The sequence below is a fragment of the Juglans microcarpa x Juglans regia genome, chromosome 5S, assembly GCF_004785595.1.
Source record: "Juglans microcarpa x Juglans regia isolate MS1-56 chromosome 5S, Jm3101_v1.0, whole genome shotgun sequence".
Lineage (NCBI taxonomy): Eukaryota > Viridiplantae > Streptophyta > Magnoliopsida > Fagales > Juglandaceae > Juglans > Juglans microcarpa x Juglans regia.
The window spans coordinates 5,856,639-5,882,873 of record NC_054603.1 but is presented as its reverse complement, the minus strand read 5'-3'; the positions used below and the strand labels follow the sequence as shown (position 1 = coordinate 5,882,873).

At 33.9% G+C, this 26,235-nt stretch overlaps 3 protein-coding genes across 4 annotated transcripts; 2 read left to right on the top strand and 1 right to left on the bottom strand.

Annotated features, from left to right (window-relative positions):
- The first annotated feature begins 1,808 nt into the window (after positions 1-1,808).
- LOC121267734 (bifunctional purine biosynthesis protein PurH) lies at positions 1,809-10,046 on the top strand. Its single transcript, XM_041171758.1, has 12 exons — positions 1,809-2,064; positions 2,198-2,321; positions 2,820-2,895; positions 3,553-3,649; positions 4,558-4,660; positions 4,798-4,931; positions 5,646-5,832; positions 7,895-8,049; positions 8,150-8,359; positions 8,755-9,102; positions 9,186-9,312; positions 9,670-10,046. Exons 1-12 carry the CDS (start codon positions 1,939-1,941, stop codon positions 9,819-9,821), a joined length of 1,839 nt encoding a protein of 612 aa, XP_041027692.1. The 5' UTR covers positions 1,809-1,938; the 3' UTR covers positions 9,822-10,046.
- A 227-nt stretch (positions 10,047-10,273) lies between these two features.
- LOC121267733 (50S ribosomal protein L7/L12-like) lies at positions 10,274-13,577 on the bottom strand. The gene is given in 3 exon segments (XM_041171757.1): positions 10,274-10,552; positions 10,555-11,179; positions 13,405-13,577. Coding segments are annotated over 2 exon segments (627 nt in total). The 5' UTR covers positions 11,102-11,179; positions 13,405-13,577; the 3' UTR covers positions 10,274-10,472.
- A 6,871-nt stretch (positions 13,578-20,448) lies between these two features.
- LOC121266865 (protein RGF1 INDUCIBLE TRANSCRIPTION FACTOR 1-like) lies at positions 20,449-23,740 on the top strand. Of its 2 annotated transcripts, XM_041170707.1 has the most exons (4): positions 20,451-21,020; positions 22,406-22,480; positions 22,626-22,766; positions 23,107-23,739. In XM_041170707.1, exons 1-4 carry the CDS (start codon positions 20,790-20,792, stop codon positions 23,446-23,448), a joined length of 789 nt encoding a protein of 262 aa, XP_041026641.1. In that variant the 5' UTR covers positions 20,451-20,789; the 3' UTR covers positions 23,449-23,739. The 2 variants fall into 2 exon arrangements, with proteins under 2 accessions (XP_041026642.1, XP_041026641.1); XM_041170708.1 differs by lacking the exon at positions 22,406-22,480 and having other exon boundaries at positions 20,449-21,020; positions 23,107-23,740.
- The last annotated feature ends 2,495 nt before the right edge of the window (positions 23,741-26,235 follow it).

Sequence of the window (26,235 nt, the reverse complement as noted above, 5' to 3'; positions counted from 1 at the left end):
ATAGTGGACACGGAGTCTGGTGTGTCTGAGATGATGATCGAAGGACAAGAGGATAATATAACTCATTTCCCTCTTTTCTTTTCTTTTTCACCTGTTCAGACGCGAAAACGTGACCAAATGAGGCACCAAATGAATTGGGTCACAGTGTCAGCAAATTACTCTTGCATTAAACCTACTTTTTCAACAGTTTCCGATGGATGGTTACATACTTTAATACGTATTTTCGTTAAAATTGATGGTAATTTTTTCACGAGTAGGTAAGTGGCACGTGTATTTCACCATTAGATTGGATACTCCAAAAAAGAGAGTCGCCGAGGGTGTATTACACCCGACATATTCTCCCGAGAAGGCTAAATGACTACTCTTCTTCTTTTTCACACATTTTTTTATACACTATAACATTTTTTTAAAAAAAAAATTACAACATTATTAAAAACACTTCTTTAATTATTAAGTAAAAATAAATAAATTAAAAATTAAAAAATAAGTCGGGACCCACTGTCGGGAGAATTTATCAGGGCTTATAGCATTTTGGAAAAAAAAAAAAAAAAAAACATATCTTCTACATATAAGTAAGAATATACATTTTTTATATATCAACACTATAGCATGTAAAAGTAAACGAAGACTTGCATTTTATCCCTTAAATCATCATTTTTTTTTTTTTTTTTGCAATAGAATTATTAAACTTTGTAAAGTTTAGTAACTAAATTTGCATAAAAGGATCATTTTTATTTTTATATTAAATGGATAAATTACAAGTTGTGTTTTTTTATAAGAGAAATGAGAATATGAAAACTTAGGACATACTTGATAAGTGGAAATTCTTTTGTAATTTAAGAATTATTGAAATTTTTTGTTATGTGTATTCTATATTGAGTCTTGTGAAAATAGGTTCACAGAATGCCTCATTTCTTAGGATAAAAAAAAAATCTTGAAGTATGTTTTGTATTAAGGTTCATGAAAAGTTGTTTAATAAATTTTTATGAGAGCTTTTTGTTTGGGTTTTTATGAAAGTTTTGGTTTTTGTGAATTTCTTTTCACAAAAATCTAAATAAATGATCGTATGGTTTTTTAATTAATAATTTCTTTTGTGTTTAAAATATGTTTGACTGAATTGACTATTCTTTTTTTAAAAAGAAAATATTTGAAATCTTCAAAAACTAAATATACCCTTAATTTTTGACAATGTTCGAAAAAATATTCGACTCACTCACCTCAAATTGAATTGGTTAGAAACCAAACTGATTTTAGTGAGTTTCTTGAATCTTTCATTAAATCGTTTCAATGGATTGATTCTAGTCGATTTCAAATTGATTTGAAACTATATTTATTTTTATATTTTCTAACAACTAAATTTTTTTAAAAAAATTTATTATAAAAAAATATGATAGAACTAAATATATATTAATTTTTTCATCATTCTATTCAATAAGAATTGGAGAATAAATGAAAGATAAACATGTATACGAAGCAAAAAAATGTGAACAATTGAGTTTACATATATAAATTATATATTAATCGACACTATTTAGATTCATATCAAATTTCATTGAAATTAATCAATAAATTTATATTTTATATTTTTTTTTGTACTTGAAATAAAACGGTTCAATTGCATTATAGGTTTTTTTTTTTTTTTTTTTAAGCGAATTGCATTATAGTTAATTGTTAATACTTTTTATTAACATTAAAAAAACTGTATCAATTTGTCATAAATCGTTCTATTCGAGTGATTGATTGATTGATTTTTCGAGTTATCTCGTGAAAAAAAATTATAAATGTCATGGAAATAATAAAAGGGTTGACTCAGAAGGAGAAGTTGACAGTAAAGTGGTAACCTTGAAGCGAATAATATATATATGTAGCCGTCTTCGCATGAGCAGGGAACAACCTAGGTAGAAGACACATTTACAGACGACAGTCGGTGTTCAAGATATGTTTGGGCTTGCAGTTTCACCTCCAACTTCCACTTCCACCCCCACCTCAGCCGACACCGCTCTCGCTCGCGTACCGTGCGCCGCTCTTCTGAGAACTAAAGCCGCCTTTTCTTGCTCTTTATCGGTAACTTCTTGTCACTCCCTGAAGCGCTCCTAAATTGCTTTCCATATCTATTCGAACGATGTTTGGTCAATTGGTTTCTCTCTCTCTGTTTTTTTTAATGCCTTGAAATTTCACTGTCTTTTTGTCCTCTCAGTCGTCCTTCGGGTGCGTTCGCCTTCACTCCTGCCCGCTGAGTCTGAGCTGTGGTCCAATCAGAGCCATGTCTGAGATTGATACTCTCTCGGTGCCAAACAGTGCTTCTCAGTCCTCTGTTTCTGGTATTCTTTCAAGGCTCTCTTTGATTTTTTTTTTCCGTTACTTTTTTCGGGTAGCATCAAAAAATTATATTTTTTCCGTAAAATAGAGAGCTTTTTGCAGTATACTTTTCATTTCACCAATGTGAACATTGTTGTAAAAATGGAATTCATCATCTGGGGATTTTGAGTTTATTTTCGATACGTTGGGACGAAAGATTGTTGGGTGGGTGATGTTCTAACCGTTAAACTTGTGATGTTGGGTGGATGAGTTTTGGTTTTTCTTCAACTTTCATTTTCTTTTGCACACTGGCGGATGAATATCTATTAAAAATATTTTTTTGATACGTAAAATAAAATTTTATTAGAATAAGTAATTAAGCATAGCCAAGTACACAGGAAACACGAGATAACACCTATTTACAAGCTATCACCTCTATAAAAATAAACATAACTGTTTTTTTCTTTGGATAATTGAATAATGTTATTTTGGTTTGCGTTATCGTTTTTGGCTTGATACAGTTAACAAGCAAGCACTAATATCATTGTCAGACAAGAAGGATCTTACTTTTCTTGGATCTGGGCTTCAAAAACTGGGGTAAATTTCTCAGACCTATTATCTCTCTGTCCTGTTCTGAGGCTCTTGTACTTGTACTTTCTTGGAATCAGTGGGTGCCGTCTAGTCTATTAACTCAGTTGTTAAAGACTGATTTTTGAAAGCCCTTGTTATGATAAGTCTTCGTTTTTGGTTTATAGTCTTCGAATTGAACCTAGCATTTTCAATATTCAAATGGCCATTTCCCTGTTTGGTGTTTTTGATATGATACTGCACTCATTTTACATTGATCTCTTCAAATTATCTGTCCTCTAAGTTTAAGTTTGAGGACAGATAATATCCGCACAATATCCGCGTTGAAGAATTTTTTTCTCTACACTCTATTGTGTTGGTTTTCCACTATTATATTACATGGGGATAATGTTCAGGATTTCTTGTCTTTAATATACTGCTCTTAGAATGTATTTAGGAGCTCTTATGTATACTTCCTGTGTACAAGGGCTATGCTTATTTCATTCATATATATAATTTCTATCTTTTACTGATCAAAAAAAAAAAAAAAGATTTGAATTCTAGAAGCCCTTGTTATGATTTTTCATTCATCTTTATATATAAGCCAGTCAGTTTCATGAAACCTCATTTGATTGAATTTTCAAACTGGTTGGTCACTCTCGTGATTGCCTCTCTTGTGAACCATAGTTACACAATTGTTTCAACTGGGGGAACAGCATCAGCTTTGGAAAGTTCTGGCCTATCTGTTACTAAAGTGGAACAGCTTACCTGTTTTCCGGAAATGGTGAGTATCCGGAGTAGCTTAAGTTGCTTTTCAATTGTCTAATTAGCCTTTGTACTGGTGTCACTCATAATTTGTTGTTTAGAATATGATTATTAACTCAGGAAAAAGCTTTGTATACTGTATGGTATGAAGCTTTTGAACTCTCTTTTGGACCTAACCCAGGAATTTCACTGTTTTTCTGAAACACCCCATTCATGTCAGGGTCCTAGGGATAGGATGCTATATATTGTTCATACCCTAAAGAACTTGCCAATGGTGATCTAGAGTTGATATTCTAGCATTTTTCCTCATTTTTCTTAGAGGCTCATGCATTCAGATTCTCTACATGAGTTTAATGTTATTTTTATTACCTATCAAAAAAATCATACTGTAAAGAACAAATAATTATGTGAATATTTTAACAGCTTCCAACTCTTCTAGGAAAAAGTTGGCAGCATGTTGTAAGAAAAAGGTGCCCTAAATGTTTGGGTTTATCTCTGAAAATAGGGTGTCAGATCTGATTGGTCAAGAGAAATCCTTAACAAGATCATTAGTTTTTCTTGGATTTCTTTGACTATTCCTATTAGAACATTGATTGAGCCTTGTTAAATTCTACGCCTTCAACTGCTTTTCTAACACCTTTTAAAGCCCATAAAATAGACCTACGGAAACAATAAAAAAAGCACAGTTAAGAAAATTCCCATTTTTAATCGGCTGCACGAGGTGCTTCCTTTTACAACTACAGGTTGAGGCTGAATTAATTTTCGTATGCTTGGTAATGTAGCCTCTGGTTTGATTTATAAGCATGCCTCTAATTTTGATAGTTGGTGCAAGTTTGCCAGTGTTGGTTGGTCTCCTGCGGTTGGTTGTTGTCTTGCCATTGCTCCACCATTGATTTTAAAGTTGATTCTTCAGAATTTCTTTTACAGCTTGATGGCCGTGTAAAAACTCTGCACCCTAACATACATGGGGGTATTCTTGCTAGAAGAGATCAAAAGCATCATATGGAAGCTCTCAATAAACATGGAATTGGTTAGTTTAGATGTGAAATCCTTCACATCACCTTCACCTCTCTCTCTCTCTCTCTCTCTCTCTCTCTCTCTCTGTGCCTAATCTTGTTTTGTATGAATTTGCTAGATAGTTGCTTGACTAAGATAGTTCTTCTACAGGTATGTTTGATGTTGTAGTAGTGAATCTGTATCCCTTCTATGATAAAGTAACTTCAACTGGAGGAATTGAGTTTGATGACGGAATTGAGAATATTGATATTGGTGGTCCTGCAATGATCAGAGCTGCTGCAAAGGTTGATTGACTATGTTATTGGCAAAATAATTTTGTGGATTATATATGGTTTCTCTGTGGACTTGGCTACGCTCTGGTTTTTTGCGTACTCCGTGACACAAACCTAATACTTTTACACACTTCTTAACTATGTAACTAGTGGCCCTTTTATCTCCCAAAGGGATAAGTTAACAAAGTTAAGGCTATTCAATGGGCTAAATTTGAAGCTGGAATATTGGCTGTGGAAAAGTTCATACAGGTTTTAAATTCATGAGCAGCACCAAGTGTGACTTTGCAAACCTAGCTTCTTTTAGATGCTGCATTTGCTTAGCTTCTAAAACATCAAAATTGCACGTGCAATGCAGCTAACTGTTCACGAATCAATTAGGCAGTAGTGTCATTCAACACGTAATTAGAATAGGGAGATTTGACCGGGTAAATAATCTTAAAGAATTGGTCAGAAATATATATGTTTAAGTTCCCTAAACTTTTCCTTTTGGCCATGTTGCATATGCTTTTTTCTTTTCTCTTTGTTTTGTGTGTGTGTGTGGGGGGGGGGGGGGGGGGGGGGGGGGGGGGGGGTGGCTAACTGCTTTCAGCCAAAGGCCCATTGCTGCTTTTGAATCATAATGTCAAATGCAACATAAATGTGATTGTTTAGTACACATCATCCTTTTAACTTATCTGCCCAAATTCTAATATAGTTATTTGTTATCCATGTACTGTTGTTAAACAGAATCATAAGGATGTCTTGGTGGTTGTAGATCCACAAGATTATCCTCAGCTCCTAGAATTTCTAGGAGGAGATGGGAATGATCAACACTTCCGTAGACAGCTTGCTTGGAAGGCATTTCAACATGTTGCTTCTTATGATTCTGCAGTTTCTGAGTGGCTTTGGAAGCAAACTGCAGGAGGTTCTTCAGGTATGTAAACCTTTTTTTTATTGGTAAATAAATTTTTATTGATCATAAGAATAGGCAAAAGCCCAGGTATATGGGACATATACAAGAGTGTCGCCTTAGCATGCTAGTTCAGCGATACAAGAAATTCATGGAAACTCATTCCATTGAAATCAATTACAACCGACCAATGAAGAAAAAGTATTGAAAAACAATTTCCTAAGCTCTTCCATTGATAGTGATCTTCGAAGCTTCTATCATTCCTTTCCCTCCAAATGCACGACCATAAGCATATTGAGACTATCTTCCATATTGCTGCAATATGAGAGCTACCCAGAAGGCCTCTCCAAGAAGCTAAGAGATCGATCACCCTTCTCGGCACCACCCAACTTAGTCCCACCCAACTGAAGTAGTTGTTCCATAATGTCGTGGCAATCTCACGATGAAGTAATAATTGATCAACTAACTCCCCACTCTTTTTGAACATACAACACCACTCCATGACAATGAATCAACATTTCCTTAAGCTGTCGAGTGTGAGTATCTTCCCCAATGAAGTTGTCCATACAAAGGAGGGTGCCTTTGAGGGTGCCCTTGTCTTCCAAATACTCTTCCATAGGAATGGGTTGGTTGTATGTGTGTGCATGGCTTGATAGGAGCGGATGGTCAACTTCCCTTTCATAGAGTGACGCCAGAAAATCTTTTCATCAACTTCCCTCATGTGAGTAAAATATATGAGATCATAAACTTCGATATTGTGTCGACTTCCCAATCATGTGCATTTATTTAAAAAGCAACATTCCATTGAAAAGTACCATTTGATGTAACCAGCAGGTCCGCAATCGAGGCTTCTTTCATTCTAGTATGCAAACCTTATTACTCAAACTACCAAAAGTTGGCATTTTGCACTCTACCTTATCAAGTATGATGACATCCACATTGGCTATAGCATGTGGCTGTTGACCACAAGGTCGGAGGTTCGAGCCTCCTAGCGGGATCTGTTTTCGATTAAGAAAAAGTATGATGACATCCACAACATCATTTTCGCAAATATTTGCTACCTGGTTCTTAACAAGGAAGTGTCAGTGAATAGTAATAGCACTCGTTACCTGTGGAAACTGTCAGTCATAGCATTTTCCCAATGCCCATAACCCTTTGAAGAAATTTCCTACTGCATATTGTAGATGCCATCCCTCATTTCCAAGACATCGTGTTTTTTAAGCCTAGTAATATGATTTTGGTTTACCTGTTTTGGTTCATGAACCAGAAGTTCCACTTGTCCCTCTTGGGCTGTCACTCTATCTTGGACAGCATCTGTTCTGTTGACATTTGTTGGTTGGAACTAAAGAATCCTTTGTCACCAATATTTTGGGCCTCACATCCAAAGGGCAAAGTGATGACTTTGCATGTGTAAGATAAGACTAATTTATTCCTCACATGGTTTTGACTTGTCTAGTTGGTGACGATATGTGTATACTAGCCACATGGTTCAAAGAAGTGTGCCACCTACCCAAAATTCAAGCCCAAGTGAGTAATAAAGTTGAATCTAACCTTTCTGATGTGGACAAGGTGAAGAGGAGGAAGGGGAAGCACCAAGCCATGGGCCCCTTTCAAAAATCTGGAAGTGCTCTAAATTACAGTTGACTTTTGTCATTTTCTAGTGGCGGTCCCCAAGCTTGTGCTAATTATTATAGAAGACACCACCATATGATAGAAGATCACTTCTTTTTAATCCATCATAATGAAGCTAAAAGCAAACTAAGACTAATGAAAGTTGTATACACTCCATAGCTTTGTTTTACTATTGCTGTTGCTGTTGTTGTTTATGTTGTATTATGTTCAGTCTTTGACTTAAATATTCTCCTGAGTCACAATTTGACATAGCAAAGGTAGAAAGGGGTTATTCCGAAATTATCTGACTGTTTATATAACAGTATCATTTAAAACAAACAAGTATCAGTATTTTTTAAAAATAATTTCGAAGAATGAAGATTCACAAATGCAGAATGTAGAAATTATTGTATTGCGTTTACAAAGGGCCTCCCACTTGGGTGCATAGACTGATGGGTTCTTATTTGTTTTCAAGATAAATTTCCTCCCAGCTTAACAGTGCCTCTTGAGCGCAAAAGTATTCTTCGTTATGGTGAAAATCCTCATCAACATGCTGCGTTTTATGTGGACAAGAGACTTGCAGAGGTTAATACTGGTGGCATTGCAACTGCTATTCAACACCATGGGAAGGTGAGAAGTACAAGTTACTATGCACATCTAGTGATTATAAACAAATATTATATGATATAATAAATATGCAACTGCTTTCTGATTTTCATTTGTTGGGCAGTCGATGTCATACAATAACTACCTAGACGCTGATGCAGCTTGGAATTGCGTGTCAGAGTTTAGAAACCCTACCTGTGTAATTGTAAAGCATACAAATCCATGTGGAGTAGCTTCACGTGATAATATACTTGAAGCATACAGGCTTGCTGTTAAAGCAGATCCAGTGAGTGCTTTCGGTGGCATTGTAGCCTTCAATGTAGAAGTAGATGAGGTAAGCTGCTTTTTTGTAAGTTTTTGTCTAGCATAGAAACTTGTACGAGTTGAGCCTCATTTCGTTATGCACTTCTTGGGAGCTTCCATTTACATTGAAGTTCATTGAGGCATGGAGTATCGATGATGATATGTAACCACAAAGCAAGCCGTAACATTATATCATTTTTCTTCTCATATAATAACTTCAAAGCCTCATTATTACTAGCTTTGTTGGCTTAGCATGTGCTTTCATCACGTGACTCAAAACCTGGAACTAAGTCATATTTTCTTCACTAAAATGATTGAATCACTGATCCATACATTAAGATTTGACTTTTAGATTTCTGATGCAACTATGGAAGGGGAATCAAATAGATGTTCAATTCCTTTCTCCATTTCTTTTTCTGCCTGTAGGCTCTTGCTAAGGAAATCCGGGAGTTTAGGAGCCCCACAGATGGTGAGACTCGGATGTTTTACGAGATTGTAGTTGCGCCCAAGTATTCAGAAAAGGGGCTTGAGATTCTTCGTGGAAAGTCTAAGACCCTAAGGATCCTGGAAGCAAGTAAAAATGAGAAAGGAAAGTTTTCACTCAGACAAGTTGGTGGTGGATGGTTAGCCCAGGATTCTGATGACTTGACCCCGCAGGATATCCAATTTAAAGTGGTTTCTGAGAAGGCTCCGCAAGAAAGCGAACTTCGGGATGCAGAGTTTGCATGGTTATGTGTCAAGCATGTCAAAAGTAATGCCATTGTAATAGCAAAGGTTGGTAATTTTCTGACTACTTAGATCATGCATGAATGTATCTAACCGATACTTTCTTCTGATCCTTGTTATTGTTTGGGCAGAATAATTGCATGTTGGGCATGGGAAGTGGCCAGCCAAACCGTCTAGAGAGTTTGAGGATAGCATTGAAGAAAGCCGGAGATGAGGTCAAAGGGGCAGCTTTGGCTAGTGATGCCTTCTTTCCATTTGGTATTTACCACCTTAGGCAGTAACTGCTCTTGAAAGTTATTGACAATAGTGCATATGTGAAAAGAGTTTTGAGATAATGTCCAGGGCGAATGAATATTAGGATGGGGAATATTAATGATGAACTCATATTTCTGCAGTAGTGAAATCATCGGGGCTTTTTTCTTCTATATAACTGGGGTTAGGGAAACTTGACCCCAAGATGTCCCACACTGTCTCGTACACGGGACGGGTGGTGGTGCCCCTAGGTCAAAGGGCTTTTGGCCTGCGAAATAATTCCTTGCTAGTAATTGTTTAGTGATTGTTAGGTATTTATATCCTTTTTTTTTTTAATGTGGATTCTGCTTGTTCTGTAAACAGCCTGGAAAGATGCGGTGGAAGAAGCATGTGAGAGTGGGGTCAGTGTTATTGCAGAGCCTGGTGGGAGCATCAGAGATGGGGATGCAATAGACTGCTGTAAAAAGTATGGTGTTTCACTTCTCTTCACCAATGTGAGGCACTTCAGGCATTGATGATTGCCAGCATCTCTCTCTTGCCTTTTTCAGCTCCCTATTTGTTTCCATCATGATTGAAAGTTCTTGTTACCCTAAACCATGAGTAGGTGCTCTGTTCTGGGGAAGGCCCTGGAGTCGCATTAGATTAATGGAAGCCAATTGTTATGAAATCTATAGCAGCGTATTTCATCGCATCAGTTTTGAGATTGGACAGTCTGCATATTCCAGTGTTTTTTGGTTAAATCTGCATCATGACTTTCTCTCTCTCTCTCTCACACACACACAGACGCAAGATATTGGTGACTACAGTAATATGACGTGGTCGTCTAGTGAACTGTTTGCCATGGCAGCCACCAAATCAAGCCCATCACAAATATATATGTATGTGTAGACTTTCAAGAAGGGTTTTGGATCTCAAAGAAATGACCTCGAATAGGGCCGATAATTGTAAAATCAATGGACATAACACCTAGAGGAAAAAAACGCAATATATTGATAAGACTGAATATATCCTGACATACAAAAGATTTCCAAATCCTTTCATCCATACGCCAGGATTTCAAACACTTTTCTACCTCAGAATTTGCATGGCAAAAGTATATCTTTAGTGCCAACAAAAAGGACGTGGCTTGGAAAGCAGGGAGTCACGAATTTTGTATCAGTTTCTTTTCATTCCATGATAACCTTGGCCCCAAGAGCTTGCATCTTCTCAATTATTTGCTCACCTTCTTCTTTCGATACTCCCTTTTAAAAACTGATGGGGTCTTCTCTACCAAGTCTTTTGCTTCCTTGAGACCCAAATCAGTAAAACTCCTAACCTCCTTGATTATCTTGATCTTTGAAGCTGCTTCATAGGACTCAAGTTTTAATTCAAAAACAGTCTTTTCTGGTTTCTTCTCCTCCTTGGCTGCTGTAGGTGCCTTTGCTGCAAATCCAGCCAATCCCGCAGCTCCTGGTTTCATGACCCCAACTGTTGGTGGGTCCTTCATTCCCATTTTTTTCATCATAATGGCTCCCAGCTGGCAAGCTTCAGCCAATGTGAGTCCTGAGACTTCATCTACAAGCCTAAATACACGCTCAGTTGGAGGACTACGATGCTCTGTGGGATCAAAAGTAGCTGGATCATAATCAGTTGGGAGCCTTTTCTGATCAATCTCCACTTCTTCCCCCTCTTCCTCCTCCCTTGCAGCTTGACTAAATCTTTGAATGAACGTATTGATGTTAATAGGATTTAGTGCCACCACAGCTTTTCTGGATAATCCCATTGGTAAATTATGCCTTCTTAAAATGAAGCTCATTTTCACGTTTCTATTCTATTAATGGAAAATCAACCTTTAAGCTTTGAGCTTTCACTGGACGACTGACGACAGTATGGCCTGAAATCCACCAAACAAACAAACAAATAAAGGGATTGTTAAATCATATACATTTGCTTCAATCATGTTTTATATAACAAAAAAATAAGATGTTTTACGAATATAAATAATATATTTATAAAGATAAAATAGATACAAAAATAAGCTTAAAATAATAACAAGAAGAATACATTATAGCTCTAAACCTTCTGAACAGGAGCTTCGAGAGGGGGGAAAAGAGATGGAATAAGTGTGCCCTATGTTAGAATCCTTGAAATTTTGGAATTACAATCTCGACTCATACAAAGAAACATGATAATATGGGATTGCATGAAGCATATCATTTCATCTAAAACTCAACAGCAATAGTTTCAACGCCTTTTCCAACGAAAAGCGATCGCCCAAACAAACAAACAAATAAAGGGATTGTTAAATCATATACATTTGCTTCAATCATGTTTTATATAACAAAAAAATACGATGTTTTACGAATATAAATAATATATTTATAAAGATAAAATAGATACAAAAATAAGCTTAAAATAATAACAAGAAGAATACATTATAGCTCTAAACCTTCTGAACAGGAGCTTCGAGAGGGGGGAAAAGAGATGGAATAAGTGTGCCCTATGTTAGAATCCTTGAAATTTTGGAATTACAATCTTGACTCATACAAAGAAACATGATAATATGGGATTGCATGAAGCATATCATTTCATCTAAAACTCAACAGCAATAGTTTCAACGCCTTTTCCAACGAAAAGCAATCAGCAATCTTGAAGAAACTGAAATTCACTTTTCTGTAATATTTCTTTAGGAGGAATACATTAAGCCTACAAAGGAGCGAATGGCCGTATTCACAAAAGCACAAAACCACGCATACAAAAGAATGCAAGAGATAAGATTTTAGCTTCAGAGAAGACAGCTCTAATCCAATAAAAGTATGATTATTTCTCCCGCTCCAAATTAACCATAGGGCCCTGCTACATCCACCGAGAAACCCCACCGAAGGTTTCTACCGACAGTGCAAATTTTTTATTTTTTTGCCAAACATTTTTCAATCCCCCTTAAACATTTTTTTAAAAAAAATCACAAACTCATTAAAAAGCCCTTCCTTGACCATTAAGTTTGAAAAAAAAAAAAAAAACAACAATCAGTACAAATCCTCGATGGGATTTGTAGGTGGGAATATCATTTCCCTTAACCATATAAAGCAAAGAGGGAATACATTCCAGGAGGGACTATTCCTATCTTGCGAACTAACCTTTCCAACGAAAGAACCTCATCAACCATCTTTAGTGGTGTATTTTCTCCCAAAACACTATAATTCAAAATAAAAGCGCTCAAAAAAGGACCATCTGGTACTTAGAGCAAAGCACACTCTTTTCTATTGATTCATCTACCCACTGCACCATCAACATTCCTCAAGGAAGTTCTTCCGGGATGCATGTATGGTTATGTTCTTTCTACCACTCAATGGCTAAAATTTGAAGATGGGAGGTGATGTGCCTTTCACCTAAAGCGAATGCTCTCTTCCACTGCACGTGTGTATAAGTTTGCAATGAAAAGAAAGGCAGGTATAAATTTCAGCAATCTAAAAATTACCAAACTACAGCGACGAGTCTATGCAAATTTGCCCAGCAGATTCAAGTTCCCACAACAAGAAGTTAGCTAGTACATTTTAGCTGCTCAGGAAAGAAAAAGACTAACTTAAAAACTAAGTGTCAAAAGAATTCCCATGACCTTGCTTACTAAAGAAAAAAAAAGGAAAATGAAGGACATGAGATTACAGACTGAAAAAACCTCAAACCGAGTGTTCCATCATATGTAACCTGAAAGACTCAAACTACTTCTTGAGGCTCTTTTCATTGCTTTATCACATTTTCTCGGTAGCCAAACAAACAAAGCATTGAGGAAATCAATAAAGAAGATAGCTTTCCCAGTTCCCGATACAGATGCATTACAGTAGAAGTGAACTAAATCACAAGCAAATCAACAATTAAAAAACTGAAAAAATAACACGGGTGTCACATTTATAGCTGCGAGGAAATGATAGAAAAGGGGTAAAAAAAAACAACGAGGAGATGAAGCCAAGCTCTAAAACCCAACACTGATAAAAAGAACAAAGTTGTAAAATACAAAGTGCACGCAAACATCCCAAATATTTTGGTCCAAGATCTCTTCCAACCACAAAGAAAGCACAAATCAAGCAAAAGATAATAAATACCCGAAGGGCAGCTTCGTACCTAATCCCCGACCCTAAATTGAGGGTGAAGACGACAAAAATGGCGCCGTCGAGGATGGACGGTCGGACGGCTGTTGTGTGTTCAGTTTTGAGGGCTCGATTCTGTGTATCCCTTAAAACGACGACGCCTATCGAGGATATTTCTACTCATGTTTGCGCCACATCGGTCGCTTGAACGACAGTGCCTTTTAACTATGGAACGGAAATGATTGAGAATAATAGGAAATGCCGCTAAATAAAAGAAATAAAACTTTTAAATTTTTAATGGCAACTATTTTAATTTAGAAAGAAAAATTAGTCTTAAAATTTGAATCAAATCTTATTATTTAAATGATATAAATTTATATATTGACTTAAAAATAAAATAATTCATTTAAAAAATTATATACACAACATTTTTCACAATTTATTACGCAATTATATTTTAAAATGTGAGACATTTTTATAAAATAACATTAATTTATAATTTATAAAAATGCGTTAATGTATTTGTATCATTTAAAAACATGATTGTTAAAAGAGTTGTATTTATATTATTACTCTTTTAATTACCATCGTTTCACTATCTTCTCGTATGACATTTAATGAATGATAAATAATTTTTTAATAATTTAATGTCCAATTAGAAGATGATGGAAAACAAATTAATGAATATATCTTATAATAAAAGTTCATAATTGATATAGCTAGACGTTATATGACAACAAATAGAGTTTTTTAATTGAGTAATTCTATGTATCAATCATTATTAATTTTTACACCATACACTTATATTTTTTTTTTTCATAAGGTGTGAAAGTTTTTTTCATAGAGTGTGAGGTGTGGGATAGTGGCTGATGAGAATAATTTTTCTTTTTAATTTGACATACTACAAGAAATTATTTCAATTTATAAATTTTATTTTTGTAAGATCTTTTTATAATAGATATTTCTTTAATATTTATAATAAAGATGAATTTTTATTATATGTTGGATGAGATCACATAGCTATCAAATTTTAAAATAAAAATAAATTTTTTATACTAATTAATGTACAGATTTTCGCATCAAGTATGAATTTAATCTGTTCATAAATAAACTCTCAAATAGAACTATTATTTCTCAATACAAGTAGATAAGTATTTATGAAACTATTTGGAAAACCTCTTGTGTGTTTTCCTCTATTGGAATATAGTTCTGCAAAAGCTTTGATTTTGAGAATTAGGTCATCTCAAAAACCTTCATCGTTGTAAGTGAGGATAAACCAATTACTTATTGGAAAAATAATAATAATAATAATCAGAATCACCTGGAGGCTATGTCATTGATAGGCCAAGATGGGCTACCTTAGCTCAAGTCCATATCAGGCCGAAATATTTGGGCTGTGGGTTGAACTGGCAGAAGCCCATATAATTACTTAGACCATGCAATGAATTAGCACTCGCGCTAGCAAAATAGAAAAATGATATTTATAATTTTAAAGTGTGTAAAATTTACGCACTCTCAATTGGTAAACATGAGCCCTACATAAAAATATTATTTTTTTAATGATGATGTGGATCATAAGTTTATCAACTTTTTTCAAAAGAAGTTCCAAGACTATATATAGCATTACTCAAATAAACAAAGATCATCCGTAAGCTTACTATTTTTACTTTTCCTCCATTCTCATAAACCCTTGCTTTATATTTCCAATTACTAATAATCTAAAATATCATTTCTTGCATTCTAATCTTATACTCTTGTATTTGATGACGTGTTTTGCACATCTGGGCCTAGTTCCAACAATCCAGATTAGGATTGAGATCCTACTACATGCGACACAAATACAAAGGCAAGCTCGGGGGTGGTCCGAGGGGCCTCTGATGCCAAAGTCAGTTTTCTTCATTCTTGGTGAATTTTTTTGAATTAGAGTGAAGAGAGATTATTAGTACATGGGCTCATGCTTTTATACGAGGTATTAGAGAACATTTTGTATCATGTGTAAATAGTAAGCATCATGCCCATAGTTTTAAAGCCACGGTATTTAATGCAATATAGTTTTTGAGGTAGCGTCATTAATGCGGCGTGACTCCTCGGGTGGCGATTGTAGGTTGTCGGCACGGTCATTTCTCGTTCCTTTTGTCAGGGAATGGAAGGTTGTTTGTGATTCCCGCTCACGTGCCGGTGTAGATCTTTAAATACTAAGTGTTGAAAGGTCCCATTTGTCCCCTTCGATCTGTTTCCTGAGCGAGGATACCCCAACTTTTCTCATACTACTCCTGGACTAAATTCTCTTGGGGGATCTTGGACCTGCACATGGGACTGAGATTAGCCTCAACATCTCGGTCGAGCCCGGTCTAGAGGGGAGCGAAAATATTCCCTCCAACCCCCATTATAAATAATGAGATCTATTGCATATAAACGTTTTGGGTGAGGTTACTTTTCCTTTTTCTTTTTTTACACATATTAATGGATATTCATATTATCCATGAAATAAAAAAGTATTTATTTATAGGTCTTTAATCTTTTATCTTGATCGAGACCAAGTGTAAAAGAAGTCAATATGGATCGAGGGTCTAGACACGATGCGAAGACAATGTGAAAGAAAATTAGAGATCTTAGATATTCAGGCCTAAACAAAAATATCGTATGTACGTATAGCTTGAGAAAGAGTCTAATGTTTCGTTTGGTTATTGAATTCAACTGAGTTCTGCTGAGTTCAATCTAATTTTAAATTGAATCTAATATTCAAATACCAAACTCTCAAATTATGAAACTCATCACAACTCATAATCTTCTTACACATGGGACTCACAATCTTTTTTAACTTAAAATATCTTTATACATGGAATCCACAACTTTTTTCAATTTCTCATAAAAAGTACTAAACTCATCTTAATATCTAAACGCACTTTAAACTCAGTTTAGATAGGTCCCACATAATTCTCTTTACTACTCAACTCACTACTATTTATAAAGAATTCAACTCAACTGAGCTCAGTTCAATATCTAAACGGAGCTTATTAGGGTTTGTATTGTTCTTTCTATAGTTAAGTTTTGCATATAACTTTTGTTTCGAGACTGCATGATGTTGTTACTGAACATGAGATATAATTAATGCATCGTTAATTTAATAAACATTAGTTAGACATTAAAACAGTCTAGCTTAATTGGGTCAATTTAATAAACAAACCGAGCTCATAAATTCTCTATTCTGTCACGATCGTATAGTACTACTGAAGGGACGTTATATATTAAGCATGAATTAGTTTTAAAATCGTCTGAAAATCTTTAAAATGAATGTTTTAAAAAATCTTTTTATTCTATTAACTTATATATATAATTTCTTTACTTCAAAATTATTTAAAAACTTTTCTTAGAGAATATTTTGGAAAGCTAATTCACGTGGAACTCCCTCTAATCGTACGTGCATGAGTACAAATATAAATATATATTTTTATATAATCATATTCCATTTGTTGCATTGTTTGATGATCTTGTAATTGGCAATAAAACAAATCAATTAGACATGCTAGCAGCTACCGTACGTTATATCTGAAAAACATTTGAATAATACTCTCTCTTATGCGCTCGGAAACCAACATCATCAACAAATAAACAACGTCCAAACATATGAAAAATGGATAATGATATTCATACAAATTGTTTTTTTTTTATATGTTATTTTATAAAATGTCATTCATTTAAAATAAAATTATAAAAATAATTATACGTGTATTTGTTTTTTAAGATAATATAAATTGCGTTGCCGAGTTCAAGAGATCATCATATCGTAATCATAAAGGGTGAAATGTGTTGTTGGGTGTTACAAAATAACAAAGGTTGAATGGTAGACAACAATGTTGTCCCATATAAAAACTAAAGCTTAAGACCTCGCACCTCCCAAAATTGGTAGACAACACATGACGACTACAATTAGATATTTTGATTCATCCAATACATATATACAATATATTTATTTATTTTAGTAATTCGATGGATTCAAAACATTAAAAAAGATAGACCATATATATATAATATATATATATATAGAGTAATATTATACACCACACTCTCATTCTATTTTGATCATACTAATTAAGTAGTATATGGCACATTAATCACCATTAAATGATAAAGAAACATTCAATAAATGATTATTTAATGGTGATAAATGTGACACATCATACTTAGTGGGATGGTAGTATGGTGTATAAAATTTTTCATATATATTTACTCTATTATAATAAGTGGTTATCTAACTGTAAATAATAACTTTTGTTATTTTTCTGTTAATTTTTCTTTTTTTCTATTAAGTCTTGTTTTATCAAAAGACTTTTAAAATTCTTGATCATATGATGTGTAGCTCCCTTGTAGAATTTAATGAAAGATTCTGTTTTACCAAAATGTCATTAGGATACTTGACCATTTGACGTATAGTTCTCTTGTAGAATTTAATGAAGGATAATGTTTTATCAAAAGACCCTCAATTGCCCTACGGTGTACATGAATTGACGTATCTTTTTCATATCCTTTTTGTTATGAAAATGTACTCATTTTCTTTTCTTTTTTGTTTCAATTCTTTTTAAATAAGAAATTAATAATATTTTATTATTATATTAGATTTTTTTTTAATCTTATTTTTTACCTTTCTTTAACCTTGTATTTTATTTTTTCAGACAAATAAACTATTGACTTTTTTATTTTTTTTATTTAAATCATTATGTCAGGTGCACTCTGGTATTAACTCACCCGAGATTGTTCCCTAATATATCATATATATATATATATATATATATATATATATATATATATATATATATATATATATATATACACACTTAGCCTGAAATAATCTAAAAAACAAAAACTAAAAAACAGGACAGAGGAGTATGCATACCAACCAATTACAATGTTGTCTAAACGAGGTAGTGCTGCTTTAAAAATTGTCTAGCTGTTTTTCTTGAGAATAATTAATATAAAAAATTGTAATATTTTTATATTTTTCTTTATAAATATAATAAGTCACACACTTGAAACTTGTAATAAAATAACTCTTTTATCCGCATAATTTATAAACGACGTATTAATTGTGCTAATGACATGAGACATATTGAGATTATTTGCTTTGCATAAGAGGAAATATCGAACAAGCAAATGATCAACGCCATCAAGACAAATGATTCACATTTTCACTCCGGATCTCCATAATTTATTTGATTTAAAATGTGTAATTATTTGACCGAAATTATAAGAAAAATATTCTTATTTATCTTAATTTATATTTTCAATAAAATGGATGGTGTGTTTTTAATTAATTAAATTTTTATATAATTAGTAAAATAAAACTTATTTAGAATATATCCCATCAATAAACATAATTGATCAAGATAGATAATAAATTAAAGATGAAAGGCAATGTCATTGAAATTGGACTGATTATGGTGCGTTTGGGTAGTAAGGTACTCTCAGATATTCTGTAAATAGTAGTGAAAATGTAATGAAAAAATAATAATAAAATATTAAATAGTAATAAAAAGTAGATAAAAAGTAATAATAAATAATAATAAAGTATTATGAGAATACCTGAAAAAACTAATTTATAATATTTCTCATGATTATACATTAAATCAACAAATTTGATCAATAAATAAATTATACAACCATCTTCTAATCAACAAAAATATGTTATGGGATTGAAGAAGTTGACACCCTCACCGAGTTTATCACTTGTTAATTCATAATTTGTAAACTAAACGATAAATTTTTCTCATCAGTTACTATTCACCACTCCACACTTATACCTTATGAAAAATATTCTCACATCATATGAAAAAATCATATGTGTGGGATATAAGAATAAATAGTGGCTGATGCATAATAAATCTCAAACTAAATATCACCACTAATAAAAATTAGTTTTATAAACTAGTTTAGGCATTAGACTTTGTTAAGCTAAATAGTAAATCCACGGGAGGCTAAAATATATATTTTTAGGTTATTTAACTATTAAAAAATAACACATGTAATTAATAAAAAAAAGTTTGTAGAAACTCATATTTCTAAATAAAGATATAGATTCAAAACTTATTTCTCTAATGAATTAAATCGGAGATTTTAGTCTCCCACGACAACGCTATAAATAATAAATGGGTGGATGTACTCAAATTTCAATTAAGGAGTCAAGGACACGAAAATAGATAGGCACTAGCTTGCTATTGATATATTTTCGAATTTTTTGATTAAATTAAAAGGTCAAATTCTCATTTCGTTATTTCTTTAAATAATATAATTAGGAGGTAATGTTAAAGAATAATGTTCATTTTGGTACCGAGGAAATGATGAATACTAATTGTTAAGAAAAATATTTTAGTAAAAAACATATCATAAAAGTAAATTTATAAATTAACGTAATATAATATGTTAAATTATAAAATTATTTTTATTATAAAAGAAATTTAATATAAATTATCTCAATTTATAAATAATAAAATAATATTTACAGTTATAGAGTGCCTAAGGCTGCATTTGAATGTTGAACTGAGTTGAGTTGAATTGAATTGAGATGATAAAATATTATTAGAATATTATTTTTTAATATTATTATTATTTTGAAATTTAAAAAAGTTGAATTGTTTATTATATTTTATATTAAAATTTGATAAAATTGTAATGATGAGTTAAGAAAGCAAACCAAGCCTAAGTATTATATATTTTTTTGAAAAAAAAAATAAATATAAAGTCGCATGAAAAATTTTATTTTTAATAATAAACTTTACATTTAAAAAAAAATTGTACAACGCTTAAATAACTCGCTATTATATTTAACATTAATCACTATAAATTTATTTGAATGAAATTATGATAAATAATAACTTTCTCAATTGCCAATCCAACTGAATTACATATCACCACTTTGATTGGATTGGAATATGGAGGACAGAAGTACTGAAATACAGAGTGAGGGCTATATTGGTCAAAAGGAATAGATAAGGTTGGATACTCAAGGCAGTAAAAAAAAAAAACAAAATTGAAAACGGAGAGAGAGAGAGAGAGAGAATCATTAAGCAGAAAAGTGAAATGGTAGTACGCAGAGAAAAGTACAGATTGGTGGGCTGTCTTCCCGCCATTAACACCATTCCCCATTCTCCACCACACCTCACCACCCACTCTCTCTCTCTCTCGCTCTCTCTAGACGTTGTGTCTGTAAACGACAGGAAATCTGGAACCTCCTCGGCTATAAAAATAGGAGTAATAGAGAACTTTTTCGAGTGTTGCAAGGTTTCTACAAAAGCGCTCGAGAGAGAGAGAGAGAGAAAAAAAAAGAAGTCTAAAAAATATTACAGCCGGAGGCCTGGTCCTTCCACTGGGCTTTTACACGCTCGTTGAATCCTTGCAGACACCGAGAGAGATGGTGAGAGAGAGATGGTAAGAGAGCCATACTCTTCAGATATGGAAGTTGGGATGAACATGATGAACAACGACATGAATATGAAGCCTGCATGGCTTGAGGGTTTGATGGCTGAAACATTCTTCGGCGCCTGTGGGGCCCACGATAATCTCAGGAAGAACGAGAAGAACGTCTTTTGCTTGCACTGTTGCCTTAGTATTTGCCCCCACTGCTTCCCTTCTCACCGCTCCCACCCTCTCCTACAGGTACATCATGTACAGTACCCGTGATTTAGTACTCCACCTAGTTATGTGCGCGATCTTCGATTTCCTTTGCAAAAATCATTTAATTTTCACCCATGCGATTGTGTTCAGGTCTTTTGGAACCATGCTTGTTCTATTTTTTTTTTTTTTCTGCAGCTTCAAATGTTTTCTCGGTTCCGTCTGTCTCAATTCTTTGGTGGGTACTTGGGAAATCTCACGAGTTTTTGTTTTTATTTTTTGCTTCAGTTCTATTGTTCTTGAATTCTTTTCAAATGTAATTCAAGTGCAATTTTCTACTGGGTATCCAAAATCTTTGTGGTTTTCTTACCTCAACTTTTGTTCTTGGTATGTGGTAATTTTATTAGCGAATTTGCAGAATTTTCCTATGATATCTCATTTTTCAAGAACTTTCCCCATGTTTTAGTATTTATTTCACATAATACTCCAAGAATTCTCTTCTCGTTATGGTTCTCCATGCGAAGATTTCAAAATCCTTATCCTAAAATCTTGCAAAACGTTTCAGTTCTGAATAGAGAACAAAAGAGAAAAAAACTCACTCTTTCGGCATTTCAATTCATTTGAATTTTAGCAGTTTTCCAAATTTTCTGAACTTCTACTGCCCAATAATCTTTCTTTAAGGAACGTCCCAAAAGTCTTCCGGAATTTGACCAAATTTCCGTTCTTTTGTTCACATACCAAATTGGATTCTATCGACATACTGTTTGAGAGCCCCTAAAATTAATTATTGAATGTTTTTTTTATTTTAGTTTAATATAACTTGTTCTTATCATATTTTTGAATCCATCCAAACCAAGATCGTCTTACTTATGTGGTCAGGTCTTGCTTAATTTATTGCATTTTCCATGTAGAAGGTTCTTTATAAATGGTTCACAATGTCTTCCCTGATCCCACTTTTTGGATTTGGTTTCTTTCCCATTTATGGAAGATTTCTTATTTGTTCATTATTTCCCTGCAAAGGTCGCTCATGAGCTGTTGCTTTCATCGAAAGCGAAAGTTTGACCCAATTTTTCACATTTCCTGTTCATGTTTGTCATTTTCCTGAAGAAATCCCTTCCATAACTAATTCTCAACTCGATCGATCGGTTCATTCATTTTTCCTTGCTAGCCCAACCTTTTCACCTAAAGTTCAAATTACCCACAGAATGCTGTAGTTCTTCTTCTATTTAATAAATGTCTATCTATTTATATTCATATAAACAAATAAGTTTTTTGGTGCTTTTTTGCCTAAGATAATTTCGTATTTAATACAGGAAAAATCATTGATCTTTTATAGGTGTCATATATTTACATCACAATAATGGTGACTAAATTAGCTGCTGTAATTAAGATGGTCCTCTATTGTGGTTATATTATTATCCCCGTGACAGGTGAGACGATATGTTTACCACGATGTCGTTCGATTGGGTGATCTGGAAAAGCTCATTGACTGCTCATATATTCAGGTTTTTAGTATAATATTTCATAAGAAAAGTTACTGTAATAAAAATGTCAGAATTTAGTATACATACATCCAACAACGAAATCCTATTAGCTTTACTTGTTCTGTGCATTACAATTAAGTGATGATGTGATTCCCTCGTTTGGCAGCCCTACACTATAAACAGTGCCAAAGTGATATTCTTGAATCAGAGGCCACAGTCTAGGTCTTTCAAGGGCTCTGCCAACATATGCTGGACTTGTGACAGGATTCTCCAAGAGCCATTCCACTTCTGTTCACTCTCATGCAAGGTCCATTTCGGTTCCCCCCCCCCCCCTCACTTACCTGTTTGCCCATTTGAAGTACTGCTTTAATATTCTGATTGATGATCAAGCTTTCAAGAAGACGTAGTCAAGGATATTTGCAACTTGAGCAAATTAAACAACTTTGTTTTGCCCAACTTGCTAAATTTGCAAAATCATGGAAGAATGGCATTTGGGGTTTGTAAGAAAAGTTCTCATATGACCGGTTTGTTTTTGTTAAAAATGTATATTCTCTTCTCACTTTGGAAGTGCACATGAAATGATAGCTTTCGATCGTTAGCTTATATATAGTCCATAAACCTAAAAATGAAAAAAAAAAAAAATGCAGGTTGATAACATGGTGTGCCAAGGAGAAGATCTATCCAGCATTCTGTACAGGTTTGATGAATCCGATTTTGCAATTTCCCAGTTCGAGGGATTACAGATGGATGGCTCGGAGATGATAATTGATGACGATGATGGCCAAATTACCACAAGCTCCATCCTAGAGGATCCAGAACTACAATACAGAGGTTCATCATGCTCCAATGAGGCCACTAGCAATTCCTTAATTTCAAGCGAACCCGAGCTGGTGAAGAAGAAGAATAAAGGACGGGGCTTGCTCCCCGGGATTGTTCTCTCTCTCAGCAGCAGGAGAAAGGGAGCTCCTCAGAGGGCTCCTCTTTCTTAAGATTTGAAAACTCAAGAAATAGAGATCTGAATTTTATTATTACATATAATTTATATGTTATTAGGTAACATTAAGGCTGGTCATGCTTAATCTGTCTTCTGAAGCAAGTACTCGTCTGTAATTGAGTGCTATTTTTGCATTTTTCTTCTTTTTAACTGGAAGGTGCGTATATATGACATGACCTCTGGTGGGTGAAGATTTTCTGCATTTCAAGGCTGGCTATCCTCTCAACTCCACCAATTTTGTATCGATCATGTAATGGAACTTGCTGGTATAATATATATGCACGTTATCTTGCATAAAAACCTTTTCATGCTGTGTCGGGTCCTGTCCTTTTCTTAATTAGTAGTCATTCTTCCTTGTTAGAACACTAATAGAATACAATGGCTATCATGTTTTATGACTTTGTGGTGATCATAGTTTGCATATCAATATATAGGTCCTAATTATTTCCAAGTTAATGAAAAGTATATATATAGTTGTATGGACTTTGTAAACTTTTTTTTTTAATTTTTTAATGGGAAATAGATTTCATTCATTCATGATAGTGAAGTTACAGTTGTGACTTATACATACAGAAAAAAATCTAGATTACAAATCAACTCACGGTTGGGGCTTCACCAATATACAAATTCCTTTGTTATTAGTATGGTCTTAATTTCTATAACTCTCTACAAACAAACCGTCTGAGAGACCACACTCTGCCTAAAGTAGAGATTTCAAATCCCACCTTCTATTGGAGGATATGACGTTCACTCTATTGACAAAATATCCAAAAGACTATTTCCTTTTTATTATCAACCTAAAACAAAGGGATTATGGTGGTGTGTGAGGGACATGTGCCACCCTGGAAGTACAGTCGATAGTCGAGTCTGAAGAAACCAATGGTCTTGGTCCCAGAATTTCGGCGCGTAGCGATGGTAGAGCTTCCCTTGCGGTTGCGCGTGGATGTCATGTACTCACTTTAGATCGTGAATGTGGCTCATACGCCGCTCATTTCGACGAGATTCTTCTCCCGTAAATAGGATCAGCGCTTAGAAATCTTGCGGTGAAGTGCGTGATGGTCACCAGGCTCCAGAAAATAATAGATCGGCAATTCGCCCTACTTTAAAAGAAAAACACACAAAAATAACAAAAAAATATAAAAGAAAAAACTAGAGACCAAGAGGGAGGAGTGAGGAGGGGGGTTGGGGTTGGTCTAGGTTTTCTAGGGGAGTTGAGAAAAGGGAGAGAGCAAGAGGTGCGCTCAGTTGGAGTAAAAACCTACCTATAGCTTGGACTTGTAACTATTGAACCATATTGATCATCCTTTATGTTTTTCTCTATACTACATATTTATTTATTTTTTTTTTCATATAAGTTTTTTGAATATAAATCACGGTCAATGGTGTCCATGTACGTACTCTCATAGCATTATAGTACTTGTGTTTGAAGATCCAATAGTTTTGATCCTATATATCATTTGCAAGATAAATGAACTAGAATGTTAATAACGTACCTAATTAACATGGTTATGCTCTTGTGGAAAAATATATAAAACTAGTCATATTCTCAAAAGAAAAATTAATTTCTCAAAATCTTCAGTTCCCAAGTAGGGGTGATGAATGTAGCACATTGATCTTATGGGCTATGATATTTTTTAAAGAGAAGTGATAAATTTTATAATAAGTAATTTTATAATTTAATATAATAAATCAAATTACGTTAATTTATAAATTTATTTTGATGTAATTTATTTGTAAAATGGGATTATGTTTGGTTTGAGAGAAAATATTTGTAGTCATTGGGAGGGGTGAGAGTTTACTGGAAAGCTAAGTTAAGGTTCTATTTGAATACAGAAACATTCTTAATCTATCTTATTTTATTATTATAATTTTTTTAAATTTTTATATAAAATATAATAAATAATTTAACTTTTTTAAATATTAAAAATAATATTTTATTCACCTTATCTAAAATTAACTTATGTTATCCCATCCCATCCCCTAAGAAATTAGCTAATTCGGGCAAAAAACAGTTTCATTTTCTGTTTGCCATACTTAGAAATTGCTTCAACTTTAACCCATATAATCAAAAATGTCTTGGCATATATGCACAGCCATGCACGCACACCTTTTACACTACAAGAAGAAGTTAATAATATTTATTAATATATATATATATATTGGAAGCGTGCTGCACTGTACATACGTACGTGCAGACCGGTCATGGCGCCGATGCGAGAGATGCGTACATAGGATAACCCCAACACGCTGCAGTACTAGCTGGCCGTAATCCTGCGGCAGGACAAACGCCAAAATGACTTCCAGACAAAGAAGTGTCAGCTCGCCCACTGATACATATCACGGTATCACCCGGTCTCTACACATCAGCTTAATTGCTCATCCGTACTGCTCTTCGGCAGACCAGTTTTTGTTTTTCCTTTTGGTTGGCTCGCTTTGTTTTTGAGACTTTCCATGCTTCGTCACTGCTTTAACGACTCATTTAACGTCGGCCATATATATGGAAGAAAATTACCAGGCCTGTATATATATGGCTGCTGCATGCTGTAGTACTGCAGGCAGGAGATCATCATCTTCATCATGGTGGCTGAACGAACTAGGGCTTAAATATGCCGACCAAAAGAAGATTCCTTCATTTCTGAATAATTTATTTTTAAATATTCGCAATTGTTACATATATTCCAAAACCAAGAGCAAACAGCGCTACCAAACATACAGTCTGGTTGGATTTTGACTAGTGCATGCATGAACCAAGTTTTGATAAGATTCCACTCATGACAGATGG